The sequence below is a fragment of the Corvus kubaryi genome, unplaced genomic scaffold (genome assembly GCF_017639235.1).
Source record: "Corvus kubaryi isolate FWS band 111438036 unplaced genomic scaffold, C.kubaryi_AGA036_p1.0 78, whole genome shotgun sequence".
In the NCBI taxonomy this organism is placed as follows: Eukaryota; Metazoa; Chordata; class Aves; order Passeriformes; family Corvidae; genus Corvus; species Corvus kubaryi.
The window spans coordinates 4,944,827-4,966,386 of NW_024582065.1; the positions used below are offsets into that span (position 1 = coordinate 4,944,827).

The 21,560-nt window shown below is 48.7% G+C and overlaps 1 protein-coding gene and 1 long non-coding RNA gene across 2 annotated transcripts; one reads left to right on the forward strand and one right to left on the reverse strand.

The window, feature by feature from the left end:
• Positions 1-1,686: 1,686 nt before the first annotated feature.
• On the reverse strand, positions 1,687-21,170 carry URM1 (ubiquitin related modifier 1). The gene is made up of 5 exons (XM_042052640.1): positions 21,076-21,170; positions 17,787-17,857; positions 5,738-5,819; positions 4,673-4,721; positions 1,687-3,955 (listed from the first exon to the last, which is right to left on the reverse strand). The coding sequence occupies exons 1-5, from the start codon at positions 21,108-21,110 to the stop codon at positions 3,887-3,889; spliced, it is 306 nt and encodes a 101-aa protein (XP_041908574.1). The 5' UTR covers positions 21,111-21,170; the 3' UTR covers positions 1,687-3,886.
• Positions 3,950-5,371, forward strand: LOC121676309. The gene is made up of 2 exons (XR_006020418.1): positions 3,950-4,042; positions 4,887-5,371. It is a non-coding gene; the product is annotated as an uncharacterized LOC121676309 (long non-coding RNA).
• Positions 21,171-21,560: the final 390 nt, after the last annotated feature.

Genomic DNA, 21,560 nt, shown 5'->3' on the forward strand with positions numbered 1-21,560 from the left:
TTGTTCCCAACTTCGTGGGCGCCGGTCGGTGAGGAGGGACTGGGGAAGAAGCCTGGATTTTTCATCTTTTTCCTTTATTTTTATTATTATTATTAATATTTGCCCATTATATTTAATATAATGGTCATTTATAAATTTCGGAGATTTTTTCAAAGTGCACGAATTTTGAGGGCGATCCGCTTGGAACTAGTGGATTCTCCAAGGCAGGTGCGGCGCGGCTGCAGCGCGGGGCCGGGGTCTGTGCCCACAGCATCACCCCCGCCGAGCCCCGCGGCTGCCGAAGGCACCGAGCCCCGCCGCGGCCGCCAGCCCCGGCGCACCGAGCCCCCGCTGCACCGGGGCTGCTCCGGCAGGGATGGATCGTCGGTTTTCGTTGTCTATCTTTTTTTCTTGTTCGTTTCTTTATCGTTTCTTTTCTTTTCTTTTTTTTTTTTTTTTTGCTTTGGGATTTTTTCCTTTTTTTTTTCTTTTCTTCTTCTTTTTTTTTTTTTTTTTTTTTAAATAGGGCTGCTTTTTAAATTTTTCTTTTTTTTTGAGGGGTAAGAAACGAGTAGATAAAATTAAACTCCTCGCGGTGCCATTAAATGGAACCCGGGATGCGAAGCGCCGCGGCCGCACTCGAAACTTGTCGGGGCTGGAGCAGCGGCTCGGCGGGGCCGGGGAGCGGGAGCGGGGCGCGGCGGGAGCCGGCTCAGGGCCCGTGTGTCCTTTTTTTCCAGGGTCCAGCCGGATTCCCCCTGGAAGATCCCGCGATCCCGGGATGGGAATCTCCGCTCCTGATTGTCCAAACGCAATTCTTGTGCGATGGAGCCGTACGAACCAAGAATTGTGTCTGGACATCTGTAGCAGAGGTTTCACCTCCTCCGGCGGGGCTCCAGGACGGTTCTCGGGGCACAGGACAGAGGACGGACCTTCCCCGGGCCCGGGGCACGGCAGGTAACCGCTCCCGACTGCGTCCCGGGCGTCGGGGCCAGGATTTCAGAAAAACTAAGGAAACACCAGCGGCGGCTCCGGCTCTGCTCGGCGCGGCCGAGAGTGCTCGGTCTTAATGCGTCAAATACTGGCCGGGTCATCACCGGGACGGCCAGTCCCGACCGGGCAGGCCCCGGGCAGACCCCGGGCAGGGACGGAGGGGCCGAGCCTCGGGCATCGGCGCTTTGCCGAGGGCGGTGGGGCCGCAGCCGGGCGCGGCGGGCGGGCGCTTCGGCCCTGCGGCTCCATCCCGGTTTGTCCTTCTTACGTTTATTATCTATTTTAACATTGAGGCCTAATTTCATTTAACGTATTTCGGCGTGCGCCCGGCCCCCTGCACCGGGACACTCTTCTGGTCCTCTTGCCGCAGCCCCGGCTGGCGCCGGGCACACGGAGGCCGCTGCGACTGCGCCGGGTCTCCGCGGGGCCGGGAATCGGCCCCGCCGCTCGGGCACCGGGCGGGCTCGGCGGAGAGCGGCCCCGGGCTGCGGGCACGGCCCTCACCGCCGCGGCGGGACCGAGCCCCGCGGAGCAGAGCAGCCCCCGCAGAACGGCGGCCGGAGGAAGGCTCGTTCTAACAGAGAGGCTTTATGAATCCACCAGCCAAGCGGCTCGGCCGGGGCTGCCAAGGAAACCCAGGAGGAGAAGGGAAGCATTACAAGATCCGAGCAGAATTTCACCAAGAGTCTATCTAGGACAAAGCTGGAGGCAGACAACGTTTTAAAAGGCTTTTATTTCAGAAACTTTTTGTTGCTGTTGTTACAGGATTTTGCTGTACCCCTCTTCTCCACCCCCTTCACTTCCCTCATCTTCCCATTTCTAGTTTTTTTTTAGCAGTGATTGGCAGCTTTTACTACATCAGGAGCTAAGCCACCTGGGTCTACCTGCACTATCGAGGGGACCAACAGCTGCCGGGGAAGAAACCCATCCTCTCTGAGCAAACAGCTGGGAGGGATGAGAACAGACAAGCCCAGCCTAAGGCACAGAGGCAGGGGAGAGGAAGGGCAGGCAGCAGCACTGAAGATGAATCTGCTTTTTCCCATTGTGTTTCAGTCTGGTTCAAGCCACATGCCACACAGGTTCCTTGTTTTTCAGCCAGCTCCTACCACTGCCTGGAATCCCCTTCCACTGTCCCGGCCCAGCTAAGCTAAGGGCCAGGAACTCAGGACAGAGAAGAGCCTTTGGCCCGTCTGTGTCATTTACAAATGGCATTAGCTGGACTAAAGTTGCTGTGGCTGGATTTGGAAAAGGCTGAGTATCGGTTTGTCACCAGCAGTGGGCTGAAGCTGGGGCTCCTCAGATGCAGCAGCATCGTAGGCCGGGAGTGCTTTTAGTTAGGCAGGTTGTGGAGGGGTAAACGTGAGAGAGGAGTCAGTGGAGAAGTCAGCTGAGGGAATGACTCTCTGCGCATCAGACAGAGGAATTCCTCCATCAGGTGCAGGGCAGGAGAGGCTCCTTGTGCGCAGCACTCGGCGTGTTGGGCCAGGCTGCCTGGGCAGGGGCTGGTGCACCGGCTGCTCCCCACCTCCTCAGCAGCTCCTGAAGATCAAGAGCTCTCAGAGCAGTACGTGGTGCAGATCAGCTCTGAGATGCACTGACTGAGCACCAGTGAGCCCTCTGCTCCTCAACAGCCACAGCTCAGGCAGGAGCTGCCGCCGGAGACCTCTGCATGCTGCCAGAGCCGTGCCCGAACAGGTGAGCAGGGCAGGGGGGAGCACAGGAGGACAATCCTGGTCAGGCATTCCTGGAAGCTCATACAGCACACTTCAGACCTGTAGGTGCCAATGCTATCCTCTCTGACCCTGTCCCTCTGCTCTTGCCATAGCCTCCTGGCTGGCAGGGGCCAGTCCGTCTATCCAAGGAAACTTCTGGAAAGCCAACAACACCCGTGCCCTAGCAGAGCCACACACACCCACTCACCTGTGAGCACCCACAGTGCTCACAGGACTTCCTCAGGGCATGCAGCAAGAAGCCTCTCCCTCCCACTGACAGAAAGGGTTAAAAGCCACTGACTTTCTCAGGTCCTGGCACTTCTAACTGTGCATCGCCAGCCCCAGCCCTTCCCCAGCCAGGCTGCAGCTCCCACCTGCACAGAATGCAGTGCAGCCCGATCAATTCTGTCTATCATGGTGACAGAAAGATCATTTGCTGCCCTGATCACTCTGTGCTGTCTCAGGCCGGGTGAGGGTTTGTTTCCCCTCCAACCAAATCATTATAAATTGACGTTATTCATGGGCCAGTACTTCACCCTGCCTCAGCTCCGGTATGAAAGCAGCATGAGGGATCAGAAATACAAAACCAAAAAAGCCTATTTCTCTCCTGCTTCCCATAAATAAATATCATGACAAGTGGAAACTCACTTCTGAGAGCTCTGGAGCTGTCATGTTGCTACCCCCAAGGAAAAGCTAGTCAAGCCACCTTTTGTTTCCCTGCACTTTCTCACCCTTCCCGTGGCTGGTGCAGAGACCACACCAACATTAAGCATCGTGTTAAAAGAATCCTGGTTCCCAGCACCAAGGCAGAGGCACCCCAGCCTTCCCCCAAAACAGGTACAACTCCTCCAGAACACCTCACTGCCTGTTAAGACATGTTATCCTACTCAGGGTTCAGCATCTCTCTTCCTCCTGTCAGAGAAAAACAAGTCCCACATGCTGAGGTGCTCTCTGCTTGTTAGGGTACCTGGAAGTGCAGTCAGGAGAGGTGAAATGAGGACCAAAAGATGGATGCTGTTATGGTGGACAGAAGGCCGCAGGCTGGCGGGGCTTTATTTGGATGTCTAGAACAAGTGAACGCAGCGGGAAGATGCAGAGACTGGACACAGGCAGTTCAAGAGAGGTTTGGGTGGGTTAAGGTTTTTGTTTAGATTTTTTTTTCCCGGGGATTTGGATTTACATCCTCTTGTTTTTTCAGGAGTTCACCCGCCGTGCAATGTTGAGATGAAAAGCACATTATCCTGGTCCTGGAGTTTATAATCCAGCTCACCCTGCAGGCCAAGAAAAAAAAATGAAAAATTGCTTAAATGTCATTTCCAAATACAAGCTACAAAGAGAAAACAGCTCATAAAAAGATGGTGAGTATTAGGGAGAGCAGAAGAAGGGGACAGACCAATGTTTTCATCATAACAGAACCAAAGGTGAGAGATCAGCCATGGTGCTGACGCTCATACCCCACAGCGCTTTCTGGACCAGGGTTTTGACAGAACAGGTGGTTGCCTGAGGCAGGGAAATGGCAAGGGGCTGTTTGTTGTCTGAGCACAACAGTGGGCTGAGAAAGGAAGACATTTACCAGGTGCCTGCTTGAGTTGAAATCTCCCTGTGGCCTTTACCTGCCAGGCACCACTTGACTTCAGGGAAAGTGGTTCTGTGTGGGGCCTGAAGGTCCCAGGTGCCCCCCATGCTGTCACCCCACATGTGGGGGTACCTGCCAACAGCCAGAGGTGCAAAACCCAGTGCCAGAGACCAGGGAGGAAGGGTGATCTCTCTTCAGACCCTGGCTGGCTGATGAGACTCAGCAGGTTAGAGGGAGGCTCCAGGCTTTTGAACAGCTACAGTACAGGAGATAGATTCCAGCCTGCCCCTTCCCCCTCAAGTATGAGATGCTTCACTTGGGGCAAGAATCAGAAATAGCTTCTGTGAGAGCAACCAAAGAACACAGAGAGCAATATTTTCAACAAAGAAAGTCAAACGGAAGGAGTACAGACCATTAGTTCCCAGTCTGCCTCGTTGATGAGCACCAAAATTCCTGGCCTCCTGCAGAATAGAGAGAAATAATTAGGATACAGGACTGCTAAAAAGCTCCACAAATAGTTAAGAACAAGGAATGTCACAGCACACATCACAAGCTGACTGCCTATAAAGCCAAAAAAGGGATCCTAGCATGGAGGTGGAAACAGGTACAGTCTGTGCCCTTTCTAGATCAAATAAAGGGGACGCAGGAGCAATCCCAAAGCTCATTTGAATGAAAAGGCACCATTCCCGAGGATGCTCCAGGATGACTGCATTTCCGTATGATGCAGAAAAGCCAGGTAATTAAAACCCACGCATGACAGTCGAGTGCAGAGAGCTCAATGTGAAGGCAGGGAAAGCCATTCCGGTGCCCCTTCCAGAGGCACTAAACACCTGGGATCCACTCCAAGCTCCTGATTCTGAGCAAAGGGATTCCCCCTCTTTGATCTTCAGTGTCCTGCAATTGTCTCTCCTGTTACCAGGGGACCTGGCACACACTTCAGCTCACAAAGATCCGTGACGAATGTTAAACACCCCCAGCGCCACCCCGCAGTCAGGGACGGCTTGCACAGCTCACTCTGCTCCATTTCTCTTGCCTTCTTTTTTTTTTTTTTTTCCAACCCCCCCTCCACGAGGCTGGCCCCATTTTGATAATAAAAATACATTTCCCAGAAGAAGTATTTGTTGGCATTTCTCAGAATGACTGCTTCAGTCCCAGTGATGTCAGCAGGGAACAGACAGACCTGCTAAAACTCCTGGAATTGAGGATACAGGTGCTACTCTGTTCCAAGTGATAATGAAGTATAAATGGCCTTGCTTCATGTTTAAGGTTTAAAGATTTGGGGTAAGGGCTGCAAAAGATGCTCTCTGTGGACAGTGGAAGGTCTGAGTGAGATACCTCCCATTACCACTTCAGCAAATTCTGTGTTTTCATGGTCACTGACTTTCTCAAGAGGAAATCCCCCCACCAGTGGAAAAATCCCCCAAACTGTGGGGATCAACAGAGAAACACATGGAGAATTTGTAACAGTTGTACTTACACAGATTCCCCTTGCATAAATAATTCTGGTCGCTCTTTCAACAGATTGTGTTTGATCCACTTAAGCAGGTTTCTGATATCCCCTGGAAGAAGGAAGGACAGGGTTTACAAAGTAGCTGATGGCTCCAGGTGATGCCAGAGCAAAGTGATTGTTTATCCATGAAAGAGCAGATGAATAACATGCAGGATGGATGGGGAGAGCTGCGAAGAAACCCACAGACAGTCCTGTCCCTATGGCTTGGCAGAAGAGCTTTCCCACAGAAAACTCATCCCACAAAGAATGAATGCAGCTCCTGCTGAAGCACCAATCTGGCAGCGGATTCCCGATGTTCGGGTCTCTTTGACACATCCCATATCCTGTGCATTACCTTGTAACCCAACAAATTATGTCTAATTCTCCGTGTGTTTAATTAGATTTTAAAAGTCCAAACAAGCAAGCCTAAGAACCTGAACAGAGTAAAGACAGACACTTTTGCACCAAAACCAGCACAAACTCCTGGAGACATTGGGAGCTCTGGGGCCCAAGGTTGCATTTTGGACACTTATAGCATCCCTCAGCATCACACCTGCAGCTGTGGAGTGTTCCCCATGCTGTGCCTGCTCCCTCCTTCTACACTTTATGCTTAGAGCTTCTTTATTAAAGCTCAGCCTTTATCTTTCCATTTCAGTAGGTGACAGGAAGGATTTGTCTTCATGTAAAAGGAGGAGGAGACACTGCTGGCGGGTTTTTATAGTATCAATTTTACTTTGTGAGGCAAAAACAATTTCTTTAGTGATAGCATCAGTTAATTTCCTATTGGAGAGGTGAGAAGAGACAGAGGGGGGGAACAATCCGTTACAGGGTTTAGAGAAGCTGACAAATTGCAAAGTGGAGCTCTGCTGCATTTGCCTCTATGTTTCACTGTTCCACAAACCACTTCATCATTCCGAATCCACAATCAGTTATTCTCCCGGGGCTCCTTTATACAGCTCTTTGAAAGCCCCCAAAGAGTTTTGTTTGTTTTCAAGAAGCAAGGAAGCTTTCTGAAGGCACAAATCCAACAGTGAGGGCTGGAGCCCCGCTCCAAGAGGAGCTGGGATGGCAGGATGGGTTTCTTATGTCAAGTAAGCTCACCATAGTCATGAGGAACCTTTCCACACATGCTTCTCTGAGCTAAATTCACTCTGTGTATTGTAAACTCCCCATGTGTTTGCTTCATGACCAGCAATAATAAATGCATTTGTAATGGCTTGACTCAGCCCAAGCCTTACCACAGGGTTTTATGGGATCATGGATGTTACCCAGAGCCAAAATGGGGTTCTTCCAAATAACGTCACCCTCATTGCTTCTGTCACACTCAGGATGAACAGCCCTGGTGTAGGCAGGTGCACATCAACTAGGCAATGGGGATATGTCCATCTGCAGCAGATGGGGGCCTCTTCTCCTGGGGAAAGGGGGAGGGGGATGCTCTGAGATTCCCTCTGTTCCCCCTGCTTTCCCACAGCACTGGTGCCTCCAAACCAGCACTCTGATCCCAACACCCCAATGCCACCATGGGGCTTCCTGGAGCACAACAGGTATTGCTGCCTTCGAGCACTGGATCACTCTGATCTGGGCAAAAGGAGCTACTTTGTGCCTCAAAACTGCCTGGTGGGCCGGATCACCTGCCCGGGGCCAACTCATGGCTCCCTTGTAATGATATGTAGTTAAAAGAACAAAATAGACCATTTTCTGCCTCCTTCCTAGTAACATGCACCAGGTAGAGGGAGCCCCACTAAGAAGGTGTGTGTATTTACACATACATACATACACACACACATGTGCACCATAGAGGTCGGTCAGCCGTCAGAAAACAAGAGTTAACCACATTCACCTTCCCCTGAAAAATGCTGCTGCAACGTCAAGCCCTCAGAATCTCACACCCAAACAGCTCCTGCTCTCCATCACCAATAAATGAAAGCTGTAAAGGAAGGAAGATGGAGAGGAGCCTTCAGGAGAGGGAGGGGGGTGTGAAGGGGACACCAGCCCCATCGCAGCATCACCCGCGAGCTGTTTCATATTTATGCACTTGCAGCAGGCACACAACAATGAGCTGTGCCATATACCATTCTCCTTGCATGGAATAAGCAGCCCTTTCCTCTGGGACCTTTCAGGAGACACCATTTAAACAGAAACACGCTGCACCAGCTGGATAAAAGGCAGCCACCTAGAAGCAGCCTGGACGGAGGGGCGAGAGGACTGATTTATTTGAGGCTGAGCTGGAAGACTCCCTCGCCCCATCTCCTTCCATAATAAATGTTATTTTCAGCCCCACCTGAGCCTACATTCATTTACTCCTACCCAGAAGTCACATACATACATACTGAAGAATTCAAGCAGTAGGAAAAAAACCCAGACACCCCTGTGCATGCCTGGAGCTTGCCCACTCCAAAGGTACAAAAATTAAGATCCTTTCTCCACAGTCAACTTTAAGACATAATACTTTCATCTGCTTTATCAGCATTGAATTTTTTCACCCACCTTCATTTCTCTATGTCCTATACACCAATAATACTAGAACAAATCAATTATAAAGGATGACAGATGACCATAGCCACACCAAAACTATCTCCCACAAGTAATATACCGAAAAGGAACAAGATTACTTCCATTGCAAGTGGTCTGTGGAGAAGCCATCTTGCAGCTCAGTGCCTCAAACAGCAGTCTTGATCAACAGGTCAGGAGTCTGTGTTCTCATGATGGAAATAGTAAGAGGTAAATTATAGCACAACTGCTTATCTCTTAGAGCTGACACATGCAGTGTTCCCAAGACTTTTTTTTTCTGATACTATGCTACGGGTCTAACATGTTTCCAGTGCCCTGGGCCAAGGATTTGCTATGCAAATAGCAGGTTCTCTACAGATGACATATAAAGAAGGAAAAAATCTCAGCCTGGTCAGGCACCACATCTGCTGACAAGTTAAACCATCATTACAATGCAGTGATTTCACACTCGTGTTGGTTTGAAGCTGGCCCCCTCACAGAACAGAGGCATCTGATTTGGCAGGAGCACAGCTGTACTACAGGTGCTGTCATTTGGCTGCAAAACCCGCTGTGCATTTTGGCTCTGGAGGGAGGTTCAGGTGAGAGCTGAGACAATACAGCATTTTGCTCCAGCATCACCAACTCGAGCCCAGCTCACCCCAGTAATGATATATTTTTATCACTGCCGCATGGTCTTACTGAAATCGTTTTGGTAGCCTGCTCCATTTCACTCACAGCAAACAAATATCACATCAAAAAGTGCACTCTTAATTCTCATTAACTGTCCTCACCATTGGCAGCATCAGAGGAGAAGCAAGACTGAAGCAGCCAAGGAAGCGGAAATATTCTCAAACTGCAAAGAAGGAACTGAAGCACATAGTAGGAAATCCCTGTCCTATTTCTACACAGAGACAGCTTCTGCTGCCTGTACTAACAGTACATCAACAGTCTCCAAATTCTCAGAAAAAAATAATCTAAAGTTAATTAAAAAAAAGAAAAACCGGCAAATGTTTGAGAAAACTGCTTAGTTCAAGTGCACAGATGGGAGCTCAAGCCCACAATATATGCAGAAAACCAATCACCCAGCGAAACACAGCGCTCAGGGAAACGAGATGTGTGCTTGCAGTGACACAAAGTCATTGCCTTGTCACACAAGAGGATGGGATGCAGGAACTGCAGTGAATGCACGCAAAACCCAATGGCCTCAGCTCCTGTTCAGCCCAGCTGCACCACAAACACTCCTGGTTGTGGCAGAGAACTGCAGAACTGCACGGCCTGCTCTGTCTTCCTGCAAATCCTCCAAGGCCTGGCCTTCTGCATTGCCCCAACTGTTCCTTCATGAAGAATCTGCTGAGCTTCCCCTGCAACAGAAATGCATCTAATACTCCATTTTAGCACTGCCTGGGTTCATTTGCACCCTCGAAAGCAGGGCTGAAATCCATAGATCTTTCCTAGCTCAATAAAACTTCCTGGGCCTGACAGATCCATCAGTGACAACTCAGAAAAGAAGGCACTCACTGTGTGCAGAGAGAAACCAGGTGCCTCGAATAAGAAACACCAAGCTGGGTGTTGCACTAGAAGGATCTCACAGTGAACTGATAAAGGTGCAGAAATATGGAAGGATTTTGTGTAACCCTGATACCAGTTGACACGGACACACAGCCCTTGGCTCCCAGGGAGCTGCACAGGTCGCTCATAGATTCACGCACACATGCAAGGACCAGACACCTCTGTGTCCCCTGCCTTAAAATCCACATACAAACTTGCCCAAAGCCTCGAAGGGCACTCAAAAGGTGTAATTACACTCATTTTCTTGCCTTTTCTGCAGAACTGAGAGATTATTTCAGGGAAATAGGGGAACCCTATAAAGGCTGAACCATGGAAAATTCCCTTCTGGTCTGCAGTAAATAAGATATATGTGGCACTGGTCACTAAGGGGTCAGTGCTGCAGGAACACGGCACTTTCCTGGGCCGCCTTGCGGACACCTCCCTGTGGGGTACCATTTCTTTGACCCAGAATAAGATCATTTATCATACTGACCATGGCTGAGCTCCAATTTGCTGAGGTCACTAACTCTGGACGAGCGCTGCTCCACCCACATTCTCAGCCACCGGCCTGTAACCATGACAAAGCCCCTTCCCTGCCGCTCCTCTGCCATTATTCCCCCTGCCTGCATGGAAATATATGGAAAAACAATTTGTATGCCCCCTTCCCTGCTTAAGAAGCTTGTTTTTAAAACAGACAAACCAGCTCCCAATACCTGCTGCTCTTCCAGGTGCATGACTACTCTTTGCTTTAGGATCCAAGGACCCTCCAGGAATCTGCTCTCTAAAAGAGTTCAAAACCAGACCTAAGGGATCCTTCCAACTCCTCCAGCCTCCCATCTGATATGCAAATCACTCTCTGAAGCAGACCATGGTGTGCCATAAACTGCAGAAGAAGACCCGGAATAGCTGATATAAATGGAGTCACAGGCAAATGGATTTGGTACTATGCAGAGTGAGCAGCCAGGCAAATTTTGCAGCAAGAGCAAAATCCATTTTCTCTGACAAGTGCACAAGCCAATCCTGCCACACACTGGAATGGGCAGTGATTTAAGTACTAGGGAAGAAATTAGGGGGTAACTACAGCCAGGCATAAGAGAATTGCAATTGTTGCTCTCATCTGTTCTTGTCTGCTACAAACGAACACCAAGGTCTTGGCTTCTGTAATTTTTAACTGCTTTAAGACGTCTTTTTCTTGCTTCTCATCTAGAAGAGCAATGCTCTTCCTAATTTTCTTGTGTCCACAAAATGGGAATGGATCACAGAGATCTTTCATAGCCTTCCTGCTAGCAGTGAGGACTCAGATCCCAGCTATCACCCAGCAATTCTCAGCCCTGAGGTTTTAATCACAATGCTTATGAACTGGAGAGGAGCTGCTTGGGATCTTCCACTCCCCACAGATTGCTGGTCAGAGAATACAAGTTCAAGGGATCTCCAATCCCACTGCTAGCCAGCAGCAAATCTCCAGATCCATCAGCTCCCATGACAAAAAAAGCAGCTTTGAGCTGATTCTCAGGGTAAACCTAATCCCTACTCATTTCCAAAGTCAGGGCATCTAATCCTGTAACACCCAACACTATTGTCACTTCAGGCCTCCCAATAAATGCCAGTGCACCAAACTGTCTCTTTTAATTAGGATCACAGATCACTAGTGCTGGACCAGAGTCTTGCCTCTCGTTCAAAATTGTCAAAGGAAGGAGCTGAGAGAGCCTCAAAGACTATTGCCCCAGCAGTGAAGTACCAGCCTGGGGATCGCAGACATTAAAAAAACCATCTCCTTAACAGGTCCTCTGATTTTATCCTCTGCCAGTGCAGAATTATTCTCAACAAAAGACCATCCTGAGCCTTGTCTGCTCTGATTTTAAGAGGCTTGAGCACTGTAGACCTGCAACCAAACCCCAAGGAGACTGTGCCATGGTCTAATAGTTTTTGCAGTCAGGAATCTTCTGCTAATGCACTAAACTCCCATTTCTTCATTCCTCCCTATCAATCTATGCTAGATGATAATGCATCATGCTGGCTATAATCTGTCCTTCCCAATGATAAAGGAGATATCCCACCTCATCACTTTTCCATTCATTTATCCTGTTTAACCTTGGATGTTACTGGTTAATTTTTTTTTAAGCTCTCAGCAAGACAATTCAGAGAATGCATTACTAATCATCAGTGTAAAGCTTTGCCAAAACCCAGCAAACTGAAATTTCCCTTCTCTCCTATTTTCCTGGTTTCTGAGTTTTGGGTGTGTGCACAGGCACTGAGGGCTAAAAAGGAAAACCTTATTGCTATTAAAGAGACTACACAGAGCTGATGTGCAACCCTGGACCACAGAGGAAGGTGGCTGCTCCTGCCAGAGTGGGGAGGGATTCCCTGGCAGCCTGGCACTGCTCTGCATGCAGCCAGCCTGGCCGAGGGAATTCCCTGGGCTGGGCTCTCCCTGGCACTGCCAGCTGGATCAGAAAATGCCTTGAAGTCAACTCCTTGCCCCCTCCCAGCCTGGCTGGTGGCTGTGTCCCCTCTGGCTGCTGGATGAGTCAGTGTCTCAGCTCAGCTCAGGAAATTGCCATGATTTTATTCCTCTAAATACAGAAATCGCCTCTCACTTTTGGGCTCAGATCTGCTTTGCTATTATTAGACTTTCATACAGGGCCAAGCACCATTAAACCGATTCCTGTCCACCCAACCCAGCCACCCCCACAGATAGTCCAAGCCCCTCAGTCTTACTTGAAAGGGAAAAAGAAAGGGCCAGTGAGATGATCAGGGTGGAGGAGGAGGGGGGGTAAGATTTACAAGTGAATGGAGGTAAGAATGGAGCAGTTTGTGGGATAAAGGGGCTGCGGAGGGAGCTTTACAGATGTGCAGAGGGACGGGGCTCATTGTTTAATTAAGCAGAAAGTGGCTCTTTTGAAAAGCAATTTTGCACAGGAGCTCTGAGCTCAGCAAACAACTCCTGCGAGTGAGGGCAGGAGGAGAAAGGAACAGCTGGCCCGGAGCCGTGTGAACCGCATGCTAAGCGGTTTAAAGGGCCCGGATCCTCCTCCCCAGCCCTGCTCCGCTGCCACCCTCTGAACAGCGCTGTCAGCACAGCAAATCCCACCAAGAGAAAAGAGGGAGCGGAGGGGGGTGGGACACAGGGTGTCCTGCTAGGTGTCCGCACTGCAATACAGCAGCTGGGAAGGAGGGTGTAACAGCCAGGCTTTGTTATCCCAGGGATTTGGTCACACACAAGAGCTGGTTTCCCAGTGCCTGGGAAGCTCCTTCCACAATGAGTTGGGATGAGCTGATCCGGTAACTCTGCTCCACGGCCTCCCAGGAGGGTGATGGGACTGCTCCTGTGAGGACAAGCGTTTATTTCCCTGCTGCCTCTAAAGGGAGCCGCAGCCTCGCTGGGGCAGGGACCTGGGGCTGAGCCCCACACCAGGAACCACTCAATCGCGACGCCGGCAGTGCTGCAGCATCAGAACAGCTCTGATGCTGCAAACACTGCGCACCCCGACTGCTGGCAGCAGGTCCAGGGCTAAGCTGGCCCAGCCTGAGCTCCCACCCTGCATTACCCACTGAGGCCCCTTCCCTTGCCACCAAGTCTGTAATTTCCTGCCTAAAAGAGATGCACGAGTGGGATGCACGAAGAGGGGAATAACCCAAGTCCTTTGAGAGCTGCAAGTAACACACACTGTGATTAAAAAGATTTGACTGCATGAAGTTCCATAGATCTATGGGGTTTTTTTACCATTCTCCTTATAAGGCCCTATATTAGCAAATATATTTTTATTCTTTCTTCGGAGCAAGTTTTAAAATGTTAGGAATAATAAACAGAGCAATAAAATCATGCCAGAATATTAATGACTCAACTAGGATGTACCACCCAGCAATAGCACTAGGTACTAGTGCTAGGTACCGACAGCCAACACCAAGTGCTACTCTGGATTTTACAGGTTGTTTTGGTCCAGCACCCCAGTCAACTCTGAACACAGTGCCATGCTGTATTTTGTAAGCCACCCTGCCTGTAACATCAGTCTGATCTCTCGAGATCCCCAGGCTCTTTTCCGAGAAGATGAATGCTTCCAAGTCCCCAGCAGTCCTCTATGCTGTGCAGAACAAGGCCCCTGGAAAGCAAAGCTCTCGAGGAGCACACCATGCTCTTCTCCATAGGGATTCAACATAAGCAGCACTTGGCATATTATTTTAATTTTTCCTCTTTAAAAAAATCTGATTGGCAGTGGGCTTTTTTTCCCTAGAGTTTCGGTAAAGGGAAACCACAAACAATTACCAAAACACACTGATTAAAAATTTAACCTTCCAGACTTGTAAAGTGCCAAAACACAGTGTGAATTCTTGATTAGCCTAGAAGGTCCCAGCGAGCACTGCTGAAACTGGTCACTGCTGCTTCAAAAACACAAGTCCCACCACTGAAGCCACAGAAGAAATTGGAACTCAAAGGTCTGTGACAGCAGCTGAGCAGCCTGCAGCACAAGTGCCAGAGACTTTACACACAACCCCAACCTCTGGGTACAACATCCAGAAGACAACACAGCAGAGGGGTTTTGTAAACACTCTTCATCAGATGATGCTGCTGAGCTAAACCTAAAATGACTACAAGGGTTAAACAATGCCAGTGACTTCCTACCCTTCCATGCATCCATGCAACTCACATGGCCAAGACAAATCCACCACTGTTGAGTCCCAGCGAGATGGAGGAAGGAGCTCCAGCATCACTTGCAGAGCAGTCACACAATGATCTATTTGATTACTGAAGCACTTGGTTAAATTACTGTGGCTTGTTTCAGGAGGACGCTGCCAAATACATTTTCAGTTTTTAATCTAGGGTTTCTCTCTTTTATGCTCCATTGTCTCTAATAGCCTCTTAGATGCTTGAAAATAAAGTTGATTTCCCTGCCAATTTAATCCTCTCTCCATGTGACAAATATTGTTATTCCCCCAGCTGCTTTCTCCCACACACACTGTTTTTATGCAGAAGAAGCCAACAGGGCATAATGCCTTTAGATCCTCTAACAGCATTATCAGTGAGATCATCAGAATAGCCAGAAATTTGGGACAAGATTCTTGTTTAACTTGAGGTCTTCTTTCTGCAACAGTTCCACAAGATTACACAGTCCTGCACAGTGTGGATTAGGTAAATCTGCTGCCTATGCACATACACTACACCTTTCTGAGTTCCCACTTTGGCAGCAACTCCAAAATGCAGGCTGAGACAGCTCCACTTTGGAAATAAAGAACTGCTATTTAACTGACATCAGGATACAAAATGCCCCTTGGATAATAAAAATAGGTCCTGCCACGTGGCTGTACCTCTCGTGGCTTGCTCTTGTCCCATTTGCAGCTTCCTTGCTCCTGCCTTTCCCAATCCCTCCAGGAGTCTATCTCCAGGCATCAGAAAAGGACAGAGAATCAAATCTTCTTGAAAAAGTTAACTGGATCCAAAACCCACCTACTTTCCACCTAGTGCCTGTTATCAGGAAAAAAGAAATGACCACACAAAGAGTCTACTCAAGCAACATTATCATTTAGAGGACACTGCTTGCCCCTGCCAACTATGGAGCACAGTTTGTTTTATTCATGTAAATATTTGTAGGTATTTCTTCATATAATTTTCCATCTCCCTTCACTTCTGGGATATATATAAAAATGCCTAAACAATTACAATATAGGTGGACCAAATAACCCAGAGAGAAGCAACTGTTCTGCAAAAAGGAGGACAAAGACAAAAATAACCTAGAAAAAAGGAAGAGTAGGTAAGAGAGGCCAAAATGGCCAAAAATAAAACTTGGCAGCTAATGAAATCACTTAAAATGGGGTTAGAAGTGTAGGTCTTCAAGCAGTATTCATACTACAGGTCTTTCCCTGGAGAATTCAGTGATGGACATTCAGGGTAAGGTAAGCAACAGGATGTGCCAAGTAGAACTGAGCTGTTTTATTTCTCTAATCATTGCAATTCTGGTTGCATGAGGGCAGCAGGGACCATGCTATGTGTATCTTTATTTACCCAAAGATAGGAGAGTTAAAATTTCTTAGTGGGAACAAAGGAAATACATGGCATTAGGAACAACATAAAATTGTAAGAAAATTCATATTTTCTGATATGATTCAATTGATTCCTCACCCCTAGAACACAATTGTCTTCTGGAAGTATCATGAGGGGTGTTTCCAGCAATCCTTTAGTGTCAGACATTCAGGCCACCTCTGCCTGCCCCATCCCTGTGCTGGGTGTAAATGTCACTACAGCAGCTGCCTCACAGCTCAGTTTATGCTCCTCAGATGCTGCAATCCACAACCAGCCCCAAAATGAAACCTCTCTGACACCCAAGGCACAAGACAGCAGCAAACCAGGGGAGCTGACAAGGGGGTACACTGTCAGTTCTGCCTCTCTTGTCACAGGGATAGCAGCGCCTGGAAAACAAGGCAGCAGGAAAAGCTGGGAGCAATAATGTGTTAGCTGAATCTGGAACAAATCACTGGAGATCATCAGTTTGAACCCTGAAGCTGAGACAGACCTTCAGGGAGAGATTTATCCCTTAGGATAAATACACATCTTACTGAGGCTGCAGAAGTCTTCCCAGCAGCTTCAAGTGAGAATGGATCAGACCACACACAACCGCACCGCTGACAACCGTCGGGCTGGAAGAATCCCTCTTTGGTACTAATACCCTCCCCTCCCCTGGCAGAAATAAACATCTCCTGTAATAACCCCTTTTTCTTGAGCATCTGATCATGGTTTGAACACCACCAAAACCATGGGTGTTACTGGGTATTTTACATTTGCAGAGCACTGAAGAAAATTATGCTCTAGCCCCCAAGTTTATAAACCAACTAAATGAGTATTTTAGCATTTCTTTACTACCTTTCATTTAAGGATCTTAAGTGCTTTAACAGTGATGGAATTTAATGCTGAATTCTCTTGAGATACATGAAAGTATCACTAGCAACAGGGGAAAGTTAAGCAACATGACTAAACTCACAAAGCAAATTGTCATCAGGTCATGTTTCTGGAGCTTTAGTTCCTGTCCTTAACCACAAGATAACACAATATTTCAGTATTCCTATTATATTTGAATTACACATACTTATGTCCAAGCACCAAAAGCACTTCTACCAATCTCTAATTATTTCCAGGCACAGCAAAAAGATTTCAGGCCTGGAGGTTCCCAGCACATCGATTATGATATCAGCCATTCATGAGATATTGGTTGTTAACATTCCCTGATGATTTTGTGTTATTTTGGTTTATAATCCCACTCAAATAGCATAAAGCAGTGCTATCTAGCTGGAAAAATTCAGAATACACCTGTGGCAAAATTACACTACAACTGAAGTATGCACACAAGTAAGTGAATTAGTGCAGCACTGCTCAATATTGATATTCCAAATTGCAAACCAGGAATTATGACTGCTTATCCCTGGGACACTAAAGTCCTACTTTTTATTGCAGGGAAGGCCATGGGTAGGATATCCAGCATCCTATTTGAGCACCAGGTTTACTGTTTTCAACTGCAGAGTTCATATTAAAATGATCATATTTACTTGAAAAGTCAAATGAATAGATAAACAACATTTATGTTACATTGCTACACATCCCCCCACATATCTATACACCCTACTTAAACACACACACACACACGTATATATGTGCCTCTTGGAAACCTCAGAACAGATAGGAAAAAACAGAGGAGAGAAGAGGTTATTGGTGGTCTCAAGTACCAAGAAAGACAAACGTAGACTTGATGGAAACATCCAGAGGCTGTTGTCTATCCAGCAGGAGGGAGGCAAAAGTCTTAAGGAAGGACTTGATTCACAAGTGCTTAGAGGACAGGAAAGATCTCAGACTTTGAGAACTAACCCCTGTTTGCCAAGCTGCCTGATCCATGGCATGTCTGAAAGAGCTTTTAAAATACTTTGATCCTTGTTGGCAACTATAAGTGCTGTACAAACCAGCTTTGTTTCATTTGTTGTTACTCTGTCAAGTTACCCAACAGGTTTTAATACTCACAAGGCTCTGGTTGACAGGGCAAAGTCACCTGATGCTTTTTGACACCATCGAATAAGAGTTCTGCACCACCTCTGAAATAAAAACAATGAACCACTGAGATTTTGCTTTACTGTCAAAAGAAGGCAGCACAAAAGAGGCGATTTACATAGATGCCACAACAGAGAAAACAAATGACACAGACTATATTTAGCACAGGATTCCCTTTGTATTTTTTTTTCCTGTCACAAACCAAAAGTCCACAGGGGAAGCTGCCAGCTCCTATCGCCAACACAGAGAGGAGGCTCTGCTGTGGGCCAGAACCCCACGGTGCCAGGCATCATCCCAATGGAACGGGGGGATGGTTCCTGTCTCCATGTGCTCCCAAACCGCTGTGCAGTGCTGCCTTCCCTCTCCAGCCATCAGCACTGCTTCCACCCAAACAAAACTACAGCCACCACACCACGTCCAGCGTTGCTTGTCCCTAACACCTGCTGGCCAGAAGTCTCAAGAATTGAGCATTCTTCTGAAATAAATATTCCCCCAGTTTCCACGTGGAGGAGAAATGACTCACATGAAGTTACAGAGCAAGTCAGAACCAGCAGCCCAAGAGTCCTGGCAACTCTTTCTTGATCTACTGACTACAAAGTGTCCCAGAGAGAGACTTGACTGGGAGAAGCAAGTGATGAGGGTGACAAAGTGAGGCAGCTGATGTGGGGTTTGTAGCTCAGACCCGGGGAGCTGTGACTGGTCCGGAGAGATGGTCCCATGAGGAACTGTCTTCCCGGGGCCGGTGTCTTCCCTCAGCCCTAGCCGGAGTGCCCGTGCAGAGGCTGTCAGCTCTTTAGTGATTGCCAGCTCATGATTTCAGCTCTTGCTCTACAGGGAATCTCCAGGCCAGACCAGGGAGAGAGACGAGAGACCCGTGTAGCAGTTCCGTATGAGGCATAGTCTGTACCCCGCGAAAGGGAGGCCAGGGACGAGCTCTCTCCAGTCTCACAGGGGCAGGGGGATAGATCTTGTAGGGATACAGGGGGTGGGTGTCAGAGTGTAAAAGCCAATGGGTTATAAAGGCTCTGCATAGGGTCTCCCAGAGGATTCCAGGTCTGTCTTCTTCTCACAGTAACCGAAAGGTGGTTGTCTTTCCAGGGGAGTTCTGCTGGGAGGTTGTGCAATCTCCTTAGCAGGCCTCTCTCCAGGGCAGAGGCAGGGCATAGCCCACAACAAACTAAAATATAAATAAATAAATACATAATCTTCCTCCACTGAACAACCTGATGTCCATCCCTCTTCTGACACACATTAGGGAATGCCCTCAGATAACAACTGACGGCCTCTGCAAGCACAGGAGATCAGGCGTGAGCAGGATATGCAGAGGGTGGCAAGTAAAGGAGATGGTTCTCACACTGGAAAAGAATGGGATTTGAATTGGGTCCAGGCACCTAATTTTAGGCTCTTCAAAAGAGTAATTAATTTTTGCAACTACAGCTTAGAAGCCTCAGCAAGCTCCTCACCTCTACTCCTGTTCTGGAAAAAGTACAATTGTGAAAACCTTGAGCTTTACCAACATCAATCATTCTTCATGATGCTGTGAGGCCACAGGCCAAACTCAGTCTTAGATTATAAAACTCTTACCAAGTGAGTAGGGACATGGATAATAAACATAAAAGCTACTTTAAGTTACAGGACACAGCAGTAGAGAGTGTGAGCTTTTGACTCTAGACTGAATTCTACACTGGCCAAAGTCCGAACAACCAGAGAAGTCTTAAAAAACTCAATTCACTTAATATTAAACTGAGGTAGAAAAATGACCAACACATTTTTCAAGGGCATATAATTGTGGCAAAATGTTCTTCCAACTTAAATGCAGATTACTTTAGAAAAATTTCCCTATGAAGTTACTTTCCGGGAACTTACTGGTGCCTCTCCTCCCTTGGAAACCAACATAATAAAGAGAAATATTTAAAACAAACAATCCCCACCTAAATATCAACAAAGATATTTCCGGACGATATTAAGTTCCTTTAAATTCAGTATCTAAAAATGCCACAGTAGGTTTTCTTGGCTCTGCAATGGCAGAGCACAACAGAACCCTTGTTATGCCTTCGGCAGCATTACTTATATGCAGCAACTCTCCTAAAGAGCACTCTGTTGGTGTTCTTCCACCAGCTCACAACAAATAGTTATCTCAAAATTGAAGCAGTGATTATTAACATGAGCCGAGATTCATGTGAAGGAACAAGTCATAACAATTATATGAAAAACATTTTTTCATGTAATGAAAACAAGGTCACGCTTTGTTACAGCGGGAAATGTAGATTGCAAGATAAGGTCCTTCTGTAAAGAGCGAGCTGTGGGGAACTCAGCTGTGGTTCCTACATAGAGAGCTCATTTATGCATTTCCAAGGAAAGCAAAAATGCATCTCACTCTTCTGGGAAAATTAGGAGAGTTGCTGCAGCTGGAAGCGGGAAAGATAGAGGAAAGGATTCTTAAGGAGAAGGGTATTTAAAGGGTTATGGCATTTCTGTGTTTGTAAAAGGGTGGGAAAAAGCGAATAAATAGCAGCCTTTTAGCTTCTGCTAAAAGGAGGCTTTAACGAAATAACACTAGTATTTCCACAAATATGCACAGCTTCCACTGCAAATGCTTTAAGATCCCAGGGCCAGAGCATGAGCAATGCTGATACTACAGCAGCAAAGGCCTGGAAACTGAAATGCTACAGAGTGAGAACCTGGCAGCTTTACAGACCTGACACGGCTCAAACACAAAGCACAGTGAGGGCAGGCACGTGTACACACACTAACACACACACAGACAATGCTGAGGAAAAAAAAGCCGAGAAACGAAGGGGAAGTTTTCATAAATAATTTTAATAATTAAAATTAAAAAAACCAAACAACTCAAAAAGTTGAAAGAGGTGAAAGAAAAGGAAAGGCCTGGCACAGGACGCTCACAGAGAGACGGGAGCGAGGCCCCGGGACAGACGGGCAGGACGGCCCGGCCCCACGCTGCGGACACCCTCCGGCGGTGTCCGGCCCCTCCCGCCGATGCCTGATTGCCCGGTTCCCCGGCGGCGGCCGCTGCCGCTACCCCGGCCCGCAGCCCCGTGGCGGCGGTGGCGTCCGGGCCCAGACGCGCCCGTAGTGGCCTCCCAGGCCGCACGCAGCAGCCGCCCCGCCGCAATGCCGCGGCCGCCTCAGCGAGGGGCTGGCCCATCGCGGCCCGGCTCGGCTCGGCTCGGCTCGGCCCTGCCCTACCCTGCCCTGCCCTCCGCCCGGCCCCGGCCCCGCCGCCGCCGCCGCCCGCGCTCACCCGAACTCCACCTGCAGCGACACGGGCGCCGCCATCTTGGCGGCGGCGGGCGGGAGGGGCGGGCGCGCGCGGCCGCGCCGGAAGTGCCGCAGGAGACTTCCGGCCGCGCCGTGTTGCGCCGGCAGCGGCGGGGGAGGATGGGGCGGCCCCGGGCTCTGCCCGCCGTCCGCATCCCTCCTGCCCCATCCTCCCTGCTCCTGTTCCTTCCCCGAAGAAGCTCCCGCAGTGCCGGGGCCCGGCACGCAGCGCGGCCCGTGCCCCCGGCGGTGTTATTTTAAGATACCCGGGCGCTGGCGCCAGGCGGTGTTATTTTAAAACACTGATTTCTGCACCAAGTTCAGGCTTCGCTGCGCACAGAACCCCCTTCGCGTGCTCAGAACCACACACAGGGTCCTGTTCGCTCAAAGCACTTGGGCTGCGCAAAGGCAGGAGCTGCAGACGGGTTTCCCAGCGGGAGTTTCCCAGCAGAGGTTTCCCTGCAGCAA

Excerpts from the sequence above, each read along its gene's own strand:
- URM1 (XM_042052640.1), bottom strand. The coding sequence starts at position 21,110 with ATGGCGGCGCCCGTGTCGCTGCAGGTGGAGTTCGG. Across the intron at positions 5,820-17,786 it reads GCCCTGTCAACCAGAGCCTT|GGGATATCAGAAACCTGCTT; the intron begins GTGAGTATTAAA and ends TCCTTCTTCCAG. Across the intron at positions 4,722-5,737 it reads TTTATGCAAGGGGAATCTGT|GAGGCCAGGAATTTTGGTGC; the intron begins GTAAGTACAACT and ends TCTATTCTGCAG.